We start from the raw sequence: 19,290 nt of genomic DNA, 5'->3' as shown, positions 1-19,290 counted from the left end.
CTTCTTCCTTGAGGGTCCAGAAGGGTGGATTTTGAAATAATTTAAAATATCCCTATATCCAGAAGGCTGCTTCTTCTGGGGACAGACAGCCTGGCCTAGTGTTCCCCGGACGAAGCCAGTGCAAGGTCCCGGGATGACGCCGAACGAAGCTCATGATGGCGAGGTGCTTCAGTTTAGCTTAAGCAGCAATCTCTCTAACGCTGTCTCATTTGGTTTCCCCGTTCCAGGAGGTTCTGTGATCCCCATTCTACAGGTGAGGGAGTTAAGGCCCAGAGAGATTAAGGAATGTGTTCCACCCTCTCAGCAATGACGTGGTGGAGCAGAGACCAAATTCAGGCCCGCCTCCTCCCCTGCCCTGTGTCACCTGTCCTTTCTGGAGGGCGGTTCGCACACTGCAGAGCCATCCCTGGGGATTGCGAAGTTGACAAACGCAAGATGAGAAAGTCCTTTTGTTTTAATTCTGCGTTTAACAGGGAAAGGTACTAATAGAGGCCTCACTGCTGGCTGGAGGTAACTGTTTAAAGGTTTCCCACGTCCACGTCCTCCTCCCTCCCTTCCTTCCACAAACAGCACGGAGGGACTGCTACGCTGAGCTGATGCTCGGCTGGTGGGAGTTACAGGAATCAGTGAGACTCAGATCCTTCCCTCGGGGGCTCACAGGTAGTATCTGCTCCCGAACAGGCATCTTACCGGCAGACCTAATGAAAGCCAGGGAACCCACCAACGGCAAGCTCCCCTGAGCAGGGACACATCCGTCCTACTCACCACGGAGTGCCCAGTGCCGGCCACGTAGCCGGCGCTCCACACATATCTGTGAACTGCATGCGTGAATGAGAAATTGATCCTCACTGGGGGCCTCTGGGAAAGTTCCCAGGAAATAGCAGCATTTGCAGGGGCCTTGAGGAAGGGGTAGTTCATAGGCAGGTGGGTGTCGAACATGAGAATGTGGGGACAGACAAAACAGCTGGGCTGTGAGCGAGGACGTCAGCTCGGCCGGAGTGTAGGGTACGGTACGTGTGGGAGGGGAGCCAGGCTGGGCCTCCATCACAGAGGCCCCGGATGGCAGCTGACTGTTCAGTTGGCCAACCGGGGGAGAAGCGGGCCGGAGCTGTGGGGTATGCGCTGGATCTGGGGGTGATCCTTTGTGGGGGTCAACCTGGAGAATGAAAGCAGGGCTGCCAACCGGGGTGTTCAGGGCAGCAGCGAGAGCCCACGTGCGAGGTGACAAGGGTCTGAGCGGGGCAGACGCTGAGAGCACTTCACCACCAGAATGTTAGGTCTCAGGAACCACGTGAACGTGGAGGCTGAAGAACATCAAGACTGCAAAGCGGATACGAGGGTTCCCTGCTCGGAGCCGGGAGGGTAAGAGGAGTAGTCGGAGGAGTTAGGTAAGGGAGGGGAGGAAGCGATGGACGATGAGTCTGGTTGGAGCATCTTAAGTCGGAGCGCCCGGTGGGATGCCTGGTGAAAATGTCCAGCTGTCAGCTTGCAGAGACCTGGGTGTGGCCTGAGCTCGCTAATCACTGGGCCTGAAATAGTCACGGAGCGCGGATGGCCTTTGACAGCAGCCTGCGCAGCACTGGGGGGGAGGGACCTCGGTGCTCACGCCTCCTCTGCACAGAAGGGGACTCGGGAGGCCTAGGGGGGTGGGGTGACTGGCCTAAGGTCACACAGCCAACGTGCCCTCCCTGGTTTTTAGAATTAACGTTCAGGTTAAAACTGAGCATCTCCCTGTGCAAAGCTGATTTGGGGAGGGCAGTCATGAAATAAAGAGTATGCTCTCTGACTGACAGCTGCCAGAGGGGAGGGAGGGAGGGGGTTTTCGGGGGCTGGATGGAAAAGGTGAAGGGATTAAGCAAAACAAAGCAGGAAGCAAACAAACCCACAGACACCCACAACAGCAGGGTGACTGCCAGAGGGAAAGGGGGTGGGGGAGGTAGAGGAGGGGATGGGGGGGATAAATGGTGATGGAAGGAGACTTGACTGGGGGTGGTGGACGCACAATACAATATGCAGGTGATGTATTATCGCATTGTGCTCCTGAATCCTATCTAATTTTATTACCCAAGGTCACCCCAATGAGTTCAATTTAAAAAAAAAAGACAGAAGGATTTCTTGGTAAACATAGCTGCCACTCAGAAGAGAGCAAGGCCCTAAAGGAATCGGCAGGGTGGGTGCGGCCGGGACGTCGGTTTGGGTTTGCCTTTGTCTTCCAGCGTCTCGGGCACACAGCGCCCCCAGAGGCGGCAGCTGCAGGCCTGCGTTCATCTCATAACCTCTCCCAGAAAATGTCTGCAGACGCCTGGGAGACAGAGGGCGGCAAGAAAACCCAGCCGCGTCCTGCACCCCGGGTCCCTCTCTTCCTCACCTAAAGGACATCGGTCCAATGACAAACTCCAGGACTTTTAAGAAAAGCAAACAAAACCCCAAGCACATGGCAAAGGTCAACGGGCCCGCGGAGAGAGTAAATAATTAACGCCCGTGAAAGTGAGTTTTGAGGATTTTGTTTTTTACAGCGGTCAAAGGTGCAGCTAGAAAATGTTCGCCCAGGGCAAATTCTAAGAGCGGCTCCCTCTCCCACCCATCGCCCCGTGCGCTCCCCGAGGACCGTGACCCAGGTCCCTGTGAGGCGTGTCCTATGGCAAGAGCAGAGGCCCCTCCCGGCCAGCTCATTTGGCTGCAAAGCCGGCAGGAAGGCTGAGGCTTCCAGAACCTGGGGCCTGGCCGGCTTTGTCTGTCCCCTTCCTGTCACCTGCTCTGTGAGGAATTCCTAGGACAAACGCACAAAACCTGGCTCTGCTCACCGGCAGCAAGGTGACCGTACAGGTGGCTCCAAATGCTCAGGAGCAAAAGGGGTTTCTGATGCCCACTGACCTGGAAGGGCTGCCGAGGGGGCTAAAAGAGAGAAAGCACAGCCTTGCTGGCCTGGCTCCGTGGTTGACCTATGAACCAGGAGGTCACGGTTCGATTCCCCATCAGGGCACATGCCCGGATTGTGGGCTCCATCCCCAGTGTGGTGTGGGGTGTGCAGAAGGCAGCCAATCAATGACTATCTCATCATTGATGTTGCTATCTCTCTCTTCCTCTCTGAAATCAATAGAAATATATTTTTTTAAATGAGAGCAAGCATAAAGCGCTCCCAAAATGTGCCTGGCACATAGGACGCATCAGCGCATCTGACCACCTTTCCTTTCCTGGAGCGGCCACCCCTCACCTCTGCCCCCCAATTCCCTTCTCACCCCCCACCACCAGGACACCCGGGTTGCCACTCTTCCCTCTCCTCTTCTGCTGACATCATGTAAGCCCAGCACGCAGCTTTCTGCCCTTTCCCGGTTCCCTTAGCCTGCAGGGGAGGCGGCTGAGCTGCTGCGGTGGCGCAGATGTGTGCGCAGGAGCCGTGTCTGTGCTGGCGTGGCCTTGATCCCCTCGTGCAATAAACACCCCCCACTGAAAAGAGGGGTCCGGGAGATGCAGGGTCACCCCACAGGTGCGGGCTCGGTGGGGCCGCTGTGGGCGGGTGCTGCATGCTCTCTCAAGAGCCAGCGTGGGCGGAGGCCGCCTGGCGAGAACCCGCGAGCGGCGCGGGGACGCGGTGACTCTGCAGAGCGGGCTGGCGAGGTCCGCAGTGTCCCGGCCTGCTCTCGGCGGCGGAATTTTCCTTGCGGCTGAAGCTCTGCGCACTCATGGCTGGTGCAAGAGGAGCCGCGGGCGCCCCCTGCTGCCTCAAATGCGCAGCGCTCCCCAGACCTGTCCCTTTCCATCCCAGAGGGGCTGGCTGAGGACTTGACCCGGACCCCCACCCTCTCTCTTGCTCCTCCTCATCCTTTCAAGGGCCCATGTCCCGGTCACCAAGGGCACAAGTCAGTCATGGTAGCCCCTGGACAGAGAGTCAAGGGCAGAGAGCTTTCTGGATGCCTCACAGGACAAAGAACGCCTTGGAAGGAGGCAGGAGAGGAGAGGATCCCCCCCCGGGGGGGGGGGGACTGGTGATGGAGAGAAGCTCAGGAGCCCAGAGCTCAGCTCCCTTGTCCCCTCCCCCGACTACCACGACCCCTAAGTGTCCCAAACCATGCTTTTCACCACCTCAGGGCAGCCTGGCTTGCTCCCTTCTCTCAGATGCAAAACCACCCAGTGGGGCACTCATTCGTGAACGTGCCATGTGTCGGGTGCTCCACCAAATATTCTAACATCCCTCTGTGCCCTGAGAGGGAGGTGACTTTTTTTTTTTAATTGTTTGTATTGATTTCAGAGAGGAAGGAAAAGGGAGGGAGGGAGGGAGGGAGGGAGGGAGGGAGGGAGGGAGGGAGGGAGGGAGGGGGAGGGAGGGAGGGAGAGAGAGAGAGAGAGAGAGAGAGAGAGAGAGAGAGAGAAACATCTATGATGAGAGAGAATCATCCATCAGCTGCCTCCTGTGCGTCCCCCACTGGGGATCGAGCCTGCAATCTGGGCACGTGCCCTGACTGGGAATCGAACCTGGTTCACAGGTCGACGCTCAACCACTGAGCCACGCCAGCCAGGCAGGGGGTGACTTTTTACATGATCACGAATAGCCTGCATTAGATGTTAAGGCATTTTGCTCCTTCACAATGACCTGGGCGCTCACAGGAACACTCCTCGCTTGGTCGCTTGTACTCAGTGTTCAGGAGTTAGGCCCTGGCGGGAGGTGCATAGGTTCCAAAGTCTGAGAACCGGACATTTAAGTGCACAAAAGCAAGTCCCATGGCCAAAGATAAAGAGGGCTGAATGAGAGGAAATGAATGGTCTAGACTCGGGGACAAAGAGAAGGCAACGGAGACCTCCGGCCAAGACCACCACCTTCTGTCCCCACGCTTGGCAGGAAGGGAGGGGCCGGGCCTGAACTCCTTTCTGACCTGCTTTGTTTACATGCAAAGTGTGTGTGTATGTATGTGTGTGTGTGTGTGTGTGTGTGTGTGCGCGTGTGCGTGTGTTGCTCCAACAGTGCACAGAACGCAGGAGTCGGACCTGGCTGGGCTGGCGGTGTCCAGCAGCACCGGCCACAGCGCGTGTGCCTGTGTCCCCGCTGGTGGAGGCGGAGGCGGAGGCCGGGAGGCTGGGAGGCCGGGCCCCTGCGGCAGGAGTGTGCATCCCTCGGCAAGGAGAGCCAGGCCCCGCCTGGAACAAAGGCTGCCGGAGCCAAGGTCATTTTTCTTTCTCTGCAGCTGAAGATGGGACTCTTCCACCTTCAAGATGGCACGTTGTAGGGGAAAGAGCCTGGCCTGAGTCAGAAGACCTGGGTTCAAGTCCGGGCCCTGACACGAAGCAGATGCCTGTCATGAAGCCAAATCCTTCCTCCCTCCAATTATGCCTTCAGCTAATGCTCCCTGGGCGCTGGCTATGCACCCGACATTGTTCTAGGCGCAGGAGACCAGCAGCGAAGCAGACACCTCCCTGCCCATGGGAGCTTACATTCTAATAGGGGGCTGGGCTCCCCACCCGGGCAAGGGACCGGCAATGGGGCGCTGTGTTAGACTGCCAGGGAGGAGGGGCTTTGACATGTGGCAGACAAGCACAAAGGCCCTGGGCAGGAATGAGCATGGCGGCTGTGTTGGAATGAAGTGAAGGAGCGCGGTGGTAGGCGAGGGCAGAGAGAGAAGAGCGGGGGGGGGGGGGGGGGGGGCAGATCCTGGGGGCCTTGTGGGCCACCGTAGAGCGTTTCAGATGTTTTCCTAAGAGGGGTGGGAGCTATTGAAGGATCTGAGCAGGGAAACACCACGGCTCAACGTGCATGTTGAAAAGAGCACTCTGGCTCTTGAGTGGGGGACACTTGGGTGGGATGGGTGGGGTGAGGGTGGGTGTGAGGAGACCAGTTAGGAAGCCCCTGCGGCAGTCCAGAGGGACAGGAGGAAGGCGTGGCCTGGGGGTGGAGGCAGCTGAGGGCTGCGAGTCAGACTTGCACTATATTTAGAAAGCGGAGCCAAAAGGATTTGCTGGTGGACTGAAGGTGTCGGGTGATGGAAAGAGAGGGTCCAAGGGTAAGGCCTGGGTTCTGGCTGAAGCGAGTGGAGGAATAATGACTCCAGTTACTGAGGCGAGGGGCACACCGGAGAGGAGAAATCAAGAGTTCTGTTTGGGCCTGGGTGTAGCTCAGTGGTTGAGCAGGAGGTCATGGTTCCGTTCCCCATCAGGGCACATGCCCTGGTTGCGGACTAGATCCCCAGTAGGGGGCGTGCAGGAGGCAGCCAATTGATGATTCTCTCTCATCAATGATGTTTCTCTCTTCCCCTTCCTTCCTTTAAATGTATATATTTAAAAGGAGTTCTGTTTGGGACAGGATACACTTGAGCAAATAACTTTTTCTCCTCTCTTTTTCCCTCTGCCTTCTCATCTGTAAAGTGCGGGGCTGCCCACTTGGTCAGCAGAACCTCTTGGTGGTGACTAGGGTTATTTTTCCCTATTTTTTCCACGTTCCCACCTCTTTTGAACCCACCAATATAGTCCAAATTCAGAGAAAAGAAGTGATGGGGCTCTTTAAATTTTCTTTTCAGGAGAGAGAGAAGGAGAAGTGGGGAGAACAGCAAGTCCCCACCTCCCACAAGGGGTCCCGCCCACGCCGCCGTCCTGACAACCAGGAAAGAGGAAGCGGGGTGGAGGGCACGGGGTGGAGGGCGTGGGGTGGAGGGCGCGGGGTGGAGGGCGAGGGGCGAAAGTCCCAGCCCGGGGCACAGATGAGGAAGAAGAGCTAAAGTTCGAGTGAGGCTGTGAGATTTCATTTCCTCCAGGTCTCAGGTTTGCACTGCAGAAGTTCAAGGGCTTCTGAAAGGACAAACATCTTAGCATTTCCATTGCAAACCACCTCCGAGTCTGGGCTTTGAGGCCAGTCGTTCAACCTGCCGGGACCCCACTCTCCTCCAAGCTGCAGGCAAAGACCTCCCCCATCTCTGCAAGCTAGAAATTCCGTGAATCTGCTGCTTTTAAGGGAAGAAACAAACCAAATACATGGAAAAGTCCAAGGAGCTTGAGACCTGAATGGATCGTTTTTGAAGGAGTTTTGCATCATTTTCATTCATCGTACTAAGTACTGGACACTTACGATGTGCCCGGGTTGTAAATATACAACCCTGAAAATACAGATACAGTCTCTTCTTCAGAGAGCTTTCACTCTGGTGGGTGCAAGACAGACAGCTATCTAGACTGTCCAGAGGGTGCTATGGAGAGAAATCGAGCAGAGAAAGAGGGTAGACCATGTCAAGACCAGGTTGAGGTATATAAAATATGCTATCTATACTAATAAAAGGGAAATATGCTAATTACACAGGATAGACCTGACGTCTTCCTGACTTTCTTCTGGACAAAGCCACTGTGGCGGGGGCTGAGGCAGAGGCAGTTAGGGGAGATCAGGCTGGCAGGGGAGAGCAATTAGGGGTGATCAGGCAGGCAGGCAGAGTGGTTAGGGGTGATCAGGTGGTCAGGCAGGTGAGCGGTTAGGAGCCAGTGGTCCCAGATTGTGAGAGGGATGCAGGTTGGGCTGAGGGACACCCCCACCCCTGTGCACGAATTTCGTGCACCAACCAGGCCTCTAGTTTTATATAAAGCAACTAGGGAAGGCCTCCAAACACAGGAAGCCATAAGCACAGAAGTCCCGAGTCATGCTTGACGTGTTCTGGGAAGAGCGAGGAAGCAGTATGAGTGAGGATGAGTGTGAGGGACGGGATGCTGGTTCAGAGGTGGGGCTCGGGTCATTCAGGGCTCTGGCTTTAGCATGAGCGGGATGGGCAATGGTTGGAGGACTGTGAGCAGAGGGCTACGTGGCCTGAACAACTGAAAGAGGCCCCAGATTCTGAGTGGTCCACGGAGACAAGGGAGTCCCTGGGATACCAGACACCGTGTTGAGATGCCTGAAGCTCTAAAGCTCTCAGGCATATTTGTTCCAGCAAATGCTTAAACCAAAATCGTTGGCCCCAGTGAGAAACCCGCGCCGTCCCTGCTGGAAGCGTCATCTGCTCATCCGCGGTAGGGTCGGTGAGTACTGGGGATACCGGGGATAAAAGGCATAATCTCTACCCAGTCTGCAGACAAAGAACTTGAGGTCTCGCCAAGTTGAGTAATAGCCAAGGCTATGGGCTAGCACGTGGCAGAGCTGAGTTCCAGCCCAGGGCTGTCTGACTCTAGACAAGGCAACCAACATTCGCAATGCTGACTGGTCTTCAGACGAGGAAAAGCATTTTGAAAAACAAAGAGACGTGAGCAGGATCACAAATCTGTGAGTGGCAGAGCTGGGTCCCAAAGGGATGCCAGGGGACTGTCCATGTGTCCTAGCTTGGCTCCCTGCAGAGCAGCTGCCGTGGAGAGGGCAGCAGGATGTCAAGCAGGGACTGATCCTGAGACCAACAGCAATCCACGGAAGATGTCAGGGAAACAGGCAGGACTGAGCTGAGGAGACAATTGAGCGGTGACAAAGGAAGCCTACGAGGAGAGAGACAGAGACAAAGAGATAGAGGAAGAAGAGGAGGAGGCAGAAGAGAAATTAAAAGCAGTCAGAGAGAAAAGCAGACACCCTGCAAAGAAACAACAGTCTCATGACTGACCAGCAGGCAGCAAAAAATGGAAGCCAGAAAACTTAAGCTTAGAAAGACCGCCATCGTAGGGGACCAAGCTTACCTGTCAGGGAGGGAGGGGCTAGGGAACAGAGGCGCACCTGGGAGAATTCTAAAGTTCTGGCTGGTAATGGGCCATTTTTTCCACCCAGACAGTGAGCATGGTGTTCCCTGTGATTCTTTAAACAGCTCAGACTCTCTCAGTAAACAAAAGTATGAAGAGCTGAGGAAGTGGCGACACGTACAATAACTCGGGAAACTGGATCGTGGAGAGGAGAGGGGCGGGGGCTGCAGGAGGACGTGGCGATGCCAGGAACTAAAGGGAAGGGGCCCTGAGAAGCTCGCAGGCGTCGGTCCACCGCAGGCGGAGAACTCCCCACGAGGAGGGATGCTTCCCCACGTCAGCAAGAGGGACAGGGAAGAGACGGGTGTACGGGGTTCGTATTGGAATGCTGTGCCTGCTTTCCTGGTGATGGTTTTACACATGGGGTGGGTTAGTTACCAGGAATGGCAGAGATGGACGGACAGCCGTGCGGGATAGGTGTCTACAATGCTAAACATGCATTCGACTAAGCACCATTATTCCATTGGTTCTACACACACACACACACACACACACACACACACACACGGTTTTCTCCCAGCGCTGGAGGCTGGAGGCCAGGATCAAGGTGCCAGCAGGGACGGCTGCCCCTGAGGCCTCTCTCCTTGGGCTTGCAGACGGCCTGGTGTCTTTGCACGCCTGCCCAGGATCCCTCTTCCTGAACTTCAGGGACACCAGTCCTATTGGATTAGGGCGCCACCCTACAGGCCTCATTTCCACTCAACCACCTCTTCACAGAGCCTGTCTCCACATAACAGTCACATTCCGGGGTGTTGGGAGTTTGAGCTTCAACATATGAATTCTGGGGGACACCATTCAAGCCATCACAAAGTCCACAAAGAAATCGAGATTTAGGAAGTTGGACGACTTGCCCAGGTCAGGCAGTTACGGGGTCAGAGCTGGATGCGGAATCGAGGAGGGCAGTTCCCGCGGCTGAACACCGAGCTTTCCACCATGAAACAGCCCTGCACCCAGAAGACCGGCGATGCACAGAAAAGGCCTTTTGGAGAATTAAAAACAAAACAAAACAAAACGCTGACCAGAATAAAGGATAATATTACCAGGCTTTTCAGAACTATGAGCAGAATATTCCAGAACCCCCACGATGGACTATACTTGCATAGGCTCCCTTTGTAAATCTGAGCTTTAAGCAGAAAGACTGTGGATTTTAGCCAAAATGGCCGGAAAGGTAAACAATTGTTCATCAGCTGAATCCTCTATCCCTGCGTCCCTTTCTGGAGAACCAGGCTCTAGGCTGAGGAGGGTGACGCCTGCTGGCTGAAAAGGCGCTGGGTGGGAACCCGGCTCCTTTCACGTGTGGTCCCCGCCTGCCCTCTGCTGGCCAGCAGTCGGAACACTCCGGAATCTGCCCACAGCCCTCCTTCCTCCAGAAACCAGATCTACAGGGGAAGGTGGAAGAATCTACCGGAAGCAGTGTGCCAGGCCCACCCTCTCTCAGTGGTACAGGCGACTCACACCTTTTGCGTTCTGTGACTGAAGAGCTGTTTCGAAACTTGCTTCAGCTGTTTTCATCGTTAACATTTTAAAAACTTGCTATATCTGCTACCTTATTGTTTCCCAAGATCTAAGAACAGGAGAATTTGAATGCAAGTCTGGATGATTTAGCAAAACACTGGTCTGCTCATCGGTTCGTGTTGTCAAAATTATAAACTTAAGCTTCGAAAGACCTCCATCATTGTGAAACCATGGTTTCCTATCTGATAGCCCAGGGACCCCACCATTTGGTTACAGTATTTTTGTAAAAATAATTGTTTTCCTTTTCAGATGTGACTTTTCTTTTTTAAAAACCAGTGGTTCATGCTTATAGGAATGCCACTGTTATATATTTGGGGGAAATGTTCTAAGTCAGTGGTCGGCAAACTCATTAGCCAACAGAGTCAAATATCAACAGTACAATGACTGAAATTTCTTTTGAGAGCCCAATTTTTTAAACTTAAACTCCTTCTAACGCCACTTCTTCAAAATAGACTCGCCCAGGCCGTGGTATTTTGTGGAAGAGCCACACTCAAGGGGCCAAAGAGCCGCATGTGGCTTGCGAGCCGCAGTTTGCCGACCACTGTTCTAAGTAATAAAGGGTTCCCTTGAACTGAGAAGCAGCACATAAATGCCAGGAGAAACCACTGAGCTCACCAAGAACTCCTAGAAGTCCCGGCCCACGTGCTGCACAGGGTGTGTGGCCTCGGGATCTCAGTGAGATTCAAAACGTGGGGCTGGAGCGCCCTCCGTGCCCGACGCCAGGGCGAGCCCCCACCCTCTTTATGCAGATGCCAGAATGGGAACTTAAAATTCGAATCAGATCTTGATACCAGGAGAGGCCAAATGCCTCACCTTCAACTTGACAATAAAATACAAATTCCTTACCAGCGATCCAAGGCCAGGGGATCTGGTCCTGCGGCCCCTCCATGCCTGCACTTGGCTCCCTTTCCTTCCCCGTCAGTGTCTGCCTCCTCATCCTTCTGGATCTCTCTGTGGCTCTACTTCAGTATCTCTTTATTTCCTCCGGGGCACTCGCTCTAATTTATAACAACTTATTTATCTCACTGTTCATTTCCTGTCTCCACCACTGGGCATCAGCCATCGGGTGGGCCTGGTCCATCCTGCTCTCTGCCGCATTCCCAAAGCCTAAGGAGCATATATTGATCAGTGAGTGAGGGAGTGAATGACGTGAGCAAAGGAAGGTGCTGAGAGGTGAGTGGCACCCAAGTCATTCCATGCAGGTCACCGTACCGAGTTCCTTCATAAATACACGGCGGTCCCATCCCTGACCCACGGTGTGGGAAGCAAGGAGAGGCCAGTGGCTGGGATCCAGGAGGCAGACCGATCTGCCCTTTCACCTCTGACTGACACCTGTCATCGAAACCTCTCTTTCTCTACTGGGGCACCACCAGAGAGACAGACAGAACCCCAAGGAGAGCTGGCGGGAAACACATGCAGGCCAATGCAACAGACGCACTCGTTTAATCAGCGGCTAGGCACTCATCCAGGAGGCGAACACCGGCTATAAACCAACAGCAACACGGAGCGCTGATCCGATGCCTTCTCCTCGGAAGGGCACTGTACCATCCACGGGCTCTGGGCCCTGCCTCAGGGAGGCCTAGTCACAGTCCCGTTTCACAAATGGAAACAATGAGCCCGTGGCTGGCGGGCTGGAGGACCGGGGCTGGGCAGCAGGCTGAGGCCTGGCTCCCAGGGGCTCTGTCTCCATCCTCCCCGTCAGACCATCAGCATCTGAGCAAGGGAAACAGACTCAGAACGGTCATCAGTTTGCAATGTGTGGCTCGGGGCAGCTTGATGAGGGCTGTCCCCAAGAGAGGTAGCTCGCGACAGCGAGGGCAGAAACGCTTGCGTGGCGCAGGGAGGCCTGGTCAGGCCTCTGATGTGCTAGTGCTCGACGTGATTTCCTTTGCCGCCCAGTGCTTTTCTCCTGGGCAGGAACCTGGCACCTGACTGGACCCATCCACAGAGATCAAGCCGGAGTGGAAGGTCAGGAGCCTGCAGGCTGACCCGGGGTCCTTCAGGAAGAGGCCCAGCTTCTGGGCCACGGCGTCCAGCTCGGCGGGGGCGGCGTGCTGCAGGAGGTTGCTGTTGCGCACGAAGAAGTGCTTCAGGAAGCGCTGGCGCACGCACTTGTGCAGCTTCCTCGCCAGGCGCAGCAGCCCTTTGCTGAAGACCCGCCAGTCCTTGGCGTGCGGATACTTCTCGCAAGTCCAGAAGAGCACCGTCTGCGGAGGGAGGAGGGGGTCAGACACGTGGGCCCCTGAGGAGCATATCCTCGGAGACACTGAGCTCACGTGACCCTGGAGGAGGCGGGAAAGCGCCCCCGGGGCCAGCTGGTTCTGCCCTGAATTCCGGATCCCCAGCCTCAGCGGGTTCTCAGCCTTGTCCGTCTCCTGCGCCTCTCCGTTCCTTCCTTCGCTCCCCACTAACACGTCCGATGATCACAACTCTCCCCACCCCTCTGCCTCTGCCTTGCAGGGAAAACGGAAACCCTCATGCCCAGACATCAGCGTCCTCCTCGCTGCCCCTCTGCTCCTCCCAGCGGGCCGAATCCCTCTCCTTCCAGAAACTGCATGTGCCGGATCTCCAGCTTCCTCGCTGGCTTTTAAACCTGTTCGAAACGCTCCTGCCAATCCCACCTCTCCTGCTGCCCTAACTCTCATCCAGGTTTCTCCAGACGTCCTGTCTTTGTCTTCATTTCCTCTGCACCGACTCCCTGCCTCAGTCCCTGCAGGTGGACTCTCCCACCGTCAGTCCCCACAAGCTGCTCTCCTCAAGGGCCAGTGACCTGCACACGGCCGAACCCCGCAGGCCTCTTCCAGCCCTCGCTTCACCCGGCCAGCCGGCAGAGTCTCCCCTCCACACCCTCCTCTTGGGTTACTCTTCACGTGGCTTCCAAGCCACCACACCCTCGGGTTTCTCCCAGCACCACAGCTACTCCTCGGCAGGCTTCTCCTCCTGAAGCATGGCGTTCCTCAGCTCCAGGCCCTCCTACTCTCCCTTCCTTCCACAACAGTGGCTTTCATCCCATGAGACACAGGTGACTCCCAATTCTCTCTCCCCAGCCCAGACTGCTCCACTGACCTCTTTATCTGGTATTTCTTAAAAATCTGAAAGTCACCTTTCAACATGTCCCAGCTGAGCTCATGGCCGCCCTCCTCCCTCCTCCCCCCTGCCAACCTGGTCTGCCTCCAGAGCTGCTCATCCAGCCAGTCATGCAAGTCACTGACCTGGGCTCACCCCCTCCCTTGCCAACCCCAGGCAAGTCCTGCCGATCCTGCTGCCGACGTAGGTCTCAAATCCACCCACGTGTCTCATCTGCGGCGTCGCCGTCCCCTTCACCACATCGCGCCCGGACCTGCACAACAGCCTTCCCACCTGTCGCCAAGCACACGGAGCCAACGTGGTCTTTCTGAAATGTACGTCTGTCTGAAGCACCTCCAAGTCTCCTCATTGCTTTAGTTAAAAACATAAACCTCATAGTCTGGCTTATAGGTTTGGTCTAACCTGCCTTTCCAGCCTCGTCTGGCCCTACGTTCTCCTGGGCTTCTCCTTCTAGCCACACTGCCCTCATTTTTTTCTTTTTTTAAAATATATTTTTATTGATTTCAGAGAGGGAGGAGAGGGAGCAAGATAGAAACATCAATGATGAAGAGAATCATTGATTGGCTGCCTCCTGTACGCCCCCCACTGGGGATCGAGCCCGCATTCTGGGCATGTGCCCTGACCGGGAATCGAACCCTGACCTCCTGGTTCCTAGGGGGATACTCAGCCACTGAGCCATGCCGACCGGGCAACACTGGCCTCGTTTCATGCTCTCTTCTCCCTCAGGGCCTTTCACACCCTACTTTCTACTTCCACTTGGAACACACTGCCACCCCTTTTCCCAGGAAACTCATTCATCACATCCAATTGCCCTCTGACACCCATTCAACGCCCTCTTTGTCACTTATTTCTCATAAGCAGCAATGAGCCCAGTAGACCTCATGTTCTTACGTACTATCGGGTCCCTACTAGGCGGTGAGCTCCCTGAGAGGGAGGACTGTACCTGCTTTTAGTCACTGCTGTGTCACCAGCCCCCAGCAGGGGGCCTGGCCCACGCACAGGAGGCATCAGGAAATGCTGGCTGACTGAGTGAAATAGAGAATGAACGAATGTGATGGTTTGGACGTTGGGTATGTTTAAACATACAGTCTAGACTCAAAGGTGAAAGAACAGTTTTAAGGTCATGGCAAGATCCTGACTTCGTTTTGACTTAAATTGTTTGGAGTGAAGAGTTGGAGGTAATTTCATGCTGGTCACGATAACCCGGATACAGAAGACAGGGACTCGCTCCTCTCCTGTCGTGAGCCTTTCACCTCCCAGGCAAACTGCAGCGAGTCAGCCCATGCCCATCGAGGCCCCGTGCCTCTGAGTGGGTTTTAGGACTCAACAAGCCAGGGAAAGGTAAGCTCTTGCTTCACGCTTTGGGGGAGAGCCTCTTGGGGGCGGAGGGGAGGGCCCTATACAACTGGGCCAGGCTTCAGGTGAGGTGAGCGTGACTGGCTCTTTTGCAGCCCAATCTCTTCCAGGTTTCCCAGACGGACGCCTGCAATGGTCCGGCACGCTCCAGCCCTCCTCGGGGATAACCCCAACCGCCACCAGCCGCGGCCATTGCACTGCCCGCTGCCCCAGGGGCAGACTGGAGGACAAGGCAGCTCCGCTCTGCTCATCCCACCCTTCCAACCCCGACTCCCTTTTACACGCCCCTCCTGAGCGCACAGTCCTGCTCTGTTCTGGGGGTGGGCAGGGAGCACCGAAGCGGAAACCCTTGAGGGAGTTGCCCTAAGACTCTATGATTAGAAGCCCCTGGGCTGAAAGTGATCCGTGGGCGGGATGCAGTTTTGAGAGCAGTCACAGCCAGGAGGCCCACGGCGCCCTCGTCCATCTTGCCTTAAATATTTATGCCACTTAAAGTGTCTCTATCCATCTTACTTGTGGAGCAAGGCCATTGGGGTTAAGATTATGAGGTTTCGCTCTGAGACAGACTCGAGTTTGCTTCTCAGCTCTACCTCTTCCCAGTGTAGGACGACAAGCAAGAGAGAAGGTAAGGCCACAGAATGACTAGACCAGGCGTCCTCAAACTACGGCCCGCGGGCCACATGCCGGTGTTTTTGCCGTTTTGTTTTTTTTACTTCAGAATAAGATATGTGCAGTGTGCACAGGAATTTGTTCATAGTTTTTTTTAAACTATAGTCTGGCCCTCCAACGGTCTGAGGGACAGTGAACTCGCCCCCTGTTTAAAAAGTTTGAGGACCCCTGGACTAGACTGTCTTCAGACAGCGCGTGCCCCACCCCCAGTACAGGTGTGTGCTTTCAGGGACATGTGCCTGAGAACATGTTAAGAATGTAGACACTTGAGGGAAAGGTCCCAGATATGAAGAGACTCTCGGCCAGACCAAGGAGGACAGATTACCAGAAAAGATAAGAAGGCGGAGCAAAGGCCAGTGGTTTTGTGAGGGGCGTGGGGAAGCCGAATCAGATGCGGAGTCACTCATGCACTCAGCCAACCAATATTTACCAAGCAACCGCTAGGTGCACAGCACTGGGCGAGACAGGGGCTCAGGAGTGAGACCAGCATGGTATCGCTGTCCATTGAAGGAGAGGAGGCACAGGTAGGAGAAGGCACAGGTAGGAGGAGGCACAGGTAGGAGGAGGCACAGGTAGGAGCGTGCAAGGAAGGCACCACATAGACGGGTGACTACGCCAGCGACCGGTGCTCCCCTGTGTAGGGCTCGGGGAGAAGCCTGCAGCTCCCAATGTACTAGCTGGGCTGGGGCTGTGCTGTCCGTCAGTCTGACACCTCCCAACCCTATGAGCTGCACACGGTGCCACCTGAGCATCCAGTTCACTGTTTGGGTCGGACATTTGAGAAAGAGTGGGAGAGGGTAATCAAAGGCCACTCTCCAGGAGGGGCGCCCTGGTTCCCAGAGCAACATGCTTCTTCTCCCTGGTGCTCCCTGCATCATGTGATTCCACCTGCAAAGCTGCCTGATCCACGCCCGTCTCCCCTGCCAGCCCGGGAGCCCCACGAGAGCAGCAGCCATGTCTGTGTTTGTGCCCCGGGGCCCTCCAGGTGCGGGGCAGGGGTCTGGCTTGTAGTCATCTCAGTGCACCTTTGCTGAGTGAGCGAGTGAGTGAGTGAAGGCGGTCCTGAAGGTGCAATGCTGGGTTTGGGCCAAGGGGAGGCAGGTGCTGGCAGAGTGACGGGAAACCACGCCCGATGTTGGAACCCGGAAGTTACGGTCCTGGTCTAACCTGATGGTTTCCTGGTTTCCTCCTCTGCACGGAGCGTGTGTGTGCGTGAGTGGCTGCACCTGGTCTGGTGGGGACTGAGTCAGTACACGAGGAAAACAGGACTTTATCTGAGGTTTGAGCAGCTCACACCGATTTCCCCAGACGGAAGACTTCTCACGTGCAGAGGCCACGTGTTGTAAGTCATTCCTAACGCTCAGCGGGGCTTCTGGCACACAGTGGGCACCCATGGTTTGTGGAGGGAAATAAAAGGAGGAGAGAGAGAGGTAGAGACAGAGGGAAAAAGGAAGGAAAGGCACAAAGAAAAGGGAAGGAGGGGGAGGGGGAAAAGGGAGGGAGAGACAGAGGAAATGGTACCCTGGCCAGGGGAGTTGTGGGCACGCTTACAGCTGGTTTCTCTCTCTCCATGAGTGATCATTTGTGGTTGGCAAATCAGGACACTGGAAGCCATCCTAGATGCATCTCTCTCTCTCTCTCTCTCTCTCTCTCTCTCACACACACACACACACACACACACATACAGGCCGGTTCCGTGTGGCCAGGCCAGGCCCTACCAGACGCAGAGGGGACCCACCCCGGTCGCGGTCGCCCCGGCCGCACACTCACCTGCAGGTGGTGGGACGTGATAACGGGCCTCCGGCCTGGACACCAGACGTCCTCCTTCATCTGCCGCAGGGCCTGGAAGCACCGCCGGCGGCAGCCCCCGTCCTCGTCCAGCTGCTCCAGCAGCACCCGCTCGGCCTGCAGGAAGCTCAGCTGCCAGTGATAATGCCAACGGGCCAGCAAGGAAAATCCGAACGACTGGCGGGAGAGGGAAACGGCGGGAACGTGAGAAGGATGACGCTGGCCGGGGAGAAAGGAGGAGAAAGCCATCTCCGAAGCATCCACCAGCCCGGGGGCCAGCCCGGGACACAGCGGGAGCCTCGGGGCCCGCCCCTCACACGTGGGCAGTTAATGGCAGCGGCTGCGTTCACTTCCCCTGGGGAGGGTTCTCCGACTGGAACCTGCACCAGAACCACCTGGCGGGCTTGTTAAAACCCGGAGGGCGGGGCCTGCCCACCCAGCCTCGTCCAGGAGGTCAGAGGGGGCGCGGGACTCGGCATGTCTAACAGGTCCTCGGGTGCCACTCCCAGGTGTGGGCCCCGCTGGAGAACCGCGGGTCTGGGGAGACCTGTTTTCTTTGGGAAGCTGCCTGGCCGGCTGTGAGGGCTGTGCGCCGGCCAGGGGCCCTGCTCACCGGTACCTTGATGCACTTCGCCCTCTCCGAGGAGGGCCAGCGCGACAGACACCGAGGCCACGGGGCTCTCTTGGACCAGGCGGTGGGGATCTCCACTTCGGGGGCCAGCTCTATCTCCACCTGCCCTTCGGATGTTTCCATGGCAACGTGGACTGCAATGCTGGTGGTTAGCACGCTGACCTTTCCTGGTGGGAGATGACGAACAGGCTCAGTAAAAAGCATTCAAAGAGGGAATCTGGGAGCAGCGACTCTTGACCAGCGCCCGCAGCAGGCCGGGCCATTTTCAGTGTCAATAGCACACCCAGGGGGGCACGGTTTATATCAAAACTATAGACAATTAGGCGAGTAAATATCGACAGAAGCATTGCTAGAAAAATCTCAGGGTTGGTGGGGTTTTCTTGTATGTTTCTCCTCCCTCCCCCAAGGCTGTTATGATACCTTTTCTTTGAAATTAATAGATTCTTTTCAGGAGGCTCAACTGAAAAAGAGGCTGAATACAAACAAAAGGTAGAGTATTCGCTGCTGTAAGATGAAATCCGACCATTCTTCTACATCCCCCTCACTCCCCGCAGGAGCTGACCTTGTCTGAGACAGCCTCGGCCCCTGGCTTATTCATCGGCCTGTGGTGGCGTTCGGTTTAACCGTCTCTTGTCCGAGTCAAAGGCTCTCGGGTGGTATCTGTTCTTGCCATCATGACGCCAGCCCCACCCCCGGCTGCATTACCATCCTAAGCCCTCGCAACCAAAACCTGCTTTCCAGCCACTGGCTTCAAGAGTCCGGTGAGCTGCCCAGCTGGTGTGGCTCAGTGGTTGAGCATCAACCTCTGAACCAGGAGGTCACGGTTCAATTCCCGGTCAGGGCACATGCTTCTGTTGCCGGCTCGAACCCCAGTGTGGGCGTGCAGGAGGCAGCCGATCAATGATTCTCTCATCATTGATGTTTCTATCTCTCTCTCCCTTTCTCTCTGAAATCAATAAAAATATTTTAAAAAGAGAGAGAGAGTCCAGTGAGCAGAAGGAAGCCCACACGCCATCACTTCCAACCAGGCAGAGAGAGGGAGAGGGAGAAACGCACCCAGTCAAGTTTTCCAGCTCAGAGGCTAGAATCCATTTCTGATCTGTCCCCACTTCTTTCACAGGATGCAGGTTGTTGTTTCTTTAAAATATATTTTTATTGATTTCAGAGAGGAAAGGAGAGGGAGAGAGAGAGAGAAACAGAAACATCAATGATGAAAGAGAATCACTGACTGGCTGCCTCCTGCCCGCCCCACACTGGGGATCGAGCCCGAAACCCGGGCATGTGCCCTGACCGGGAATCGAACCCTGACCTCCTGGTCCAGAGGTTGGCGCTCAGCCACTGAGCCACGCTGGCTGGATGTAGGCTTTTTGTCTGCCTTCATGAGAGAAGGCCGAGCCCCGTGGGTGGGGAGCGGGAACTTTGCTCCTTGCCTGGAGAAGAGCAAAAGCTCCCTCACTGCCCTGTGGGCTGCTCCACGGGGAACTTGCTTTCCTTGCTGGGGTGGGAGGAAGAGCCATTGTCTCCTCTCAGAGCCGCCCAGAGCGAACACGAGGACGCCTGCCATT

General features: G+C 55.8%; 1 protein-coding gene across 14 annotated transcripts in view; it reads right to left on the bottom strand.

The window, feature by feature from the left end:
* MAB21L3 (mab-21 like 3) overlaps positions 1 to 19,290 on the bottom strand; it is a 166,130-nt gene that overhangs the window by 124,238 nt on the left and 22,602 nt on the right. For 12 of the 14 annotated variants that reach the window (XR_013812933.1, XR_013812934.1, XR_013812935.1 and 9 more), the window contains 3 exons: positions 17,714 to 17,892; positions 17,077 to 17,271; positions 11,041 to 12,401 (listed from right to left, as the gene is read on the bottom strand). Coding sequence is in view for 1 of the 14 variants with exons in the window: in XM_079761070.1 (XP_079617196.1) it covers positions 12,045 to 12,401; positions 17,077 to 17,271; positions 17,714 to 17,892 (731 nt within the window). In the remaining 13 variants the exon portion in view is untranslated. Of the gene's footprint in view, positions 1 to 9,278; positions 9,659 to 10,671; positions 12,402 to 17,076; positions 17,272 to 17,713; positions 17,893 to 19,290 lie in introns of those variants that run through there. The other 2 variants (XR_013812939.1, XM_079761070.1) reach the window with 2 other exon arrangements.

The sequence above is a fragment of the Cnephaeus nilssonii genome (genome assembly GCF_951640355.1).
Source record: "Cnephaeus nilssonii genome assembly, chromosome: 21".
Lineage (NCBI taxonomy): Eukaryota > Metazoa > Chordata > Mammalia > Chiroptera > Vespertilionidae > Cnephaeus > Cnephaeus nilssonii.
The sequence above is the reverse complement of the archived record's forward strand: the minus strand, read 5'-3'. Positions and strand labels throughout refer to the sequence as shown.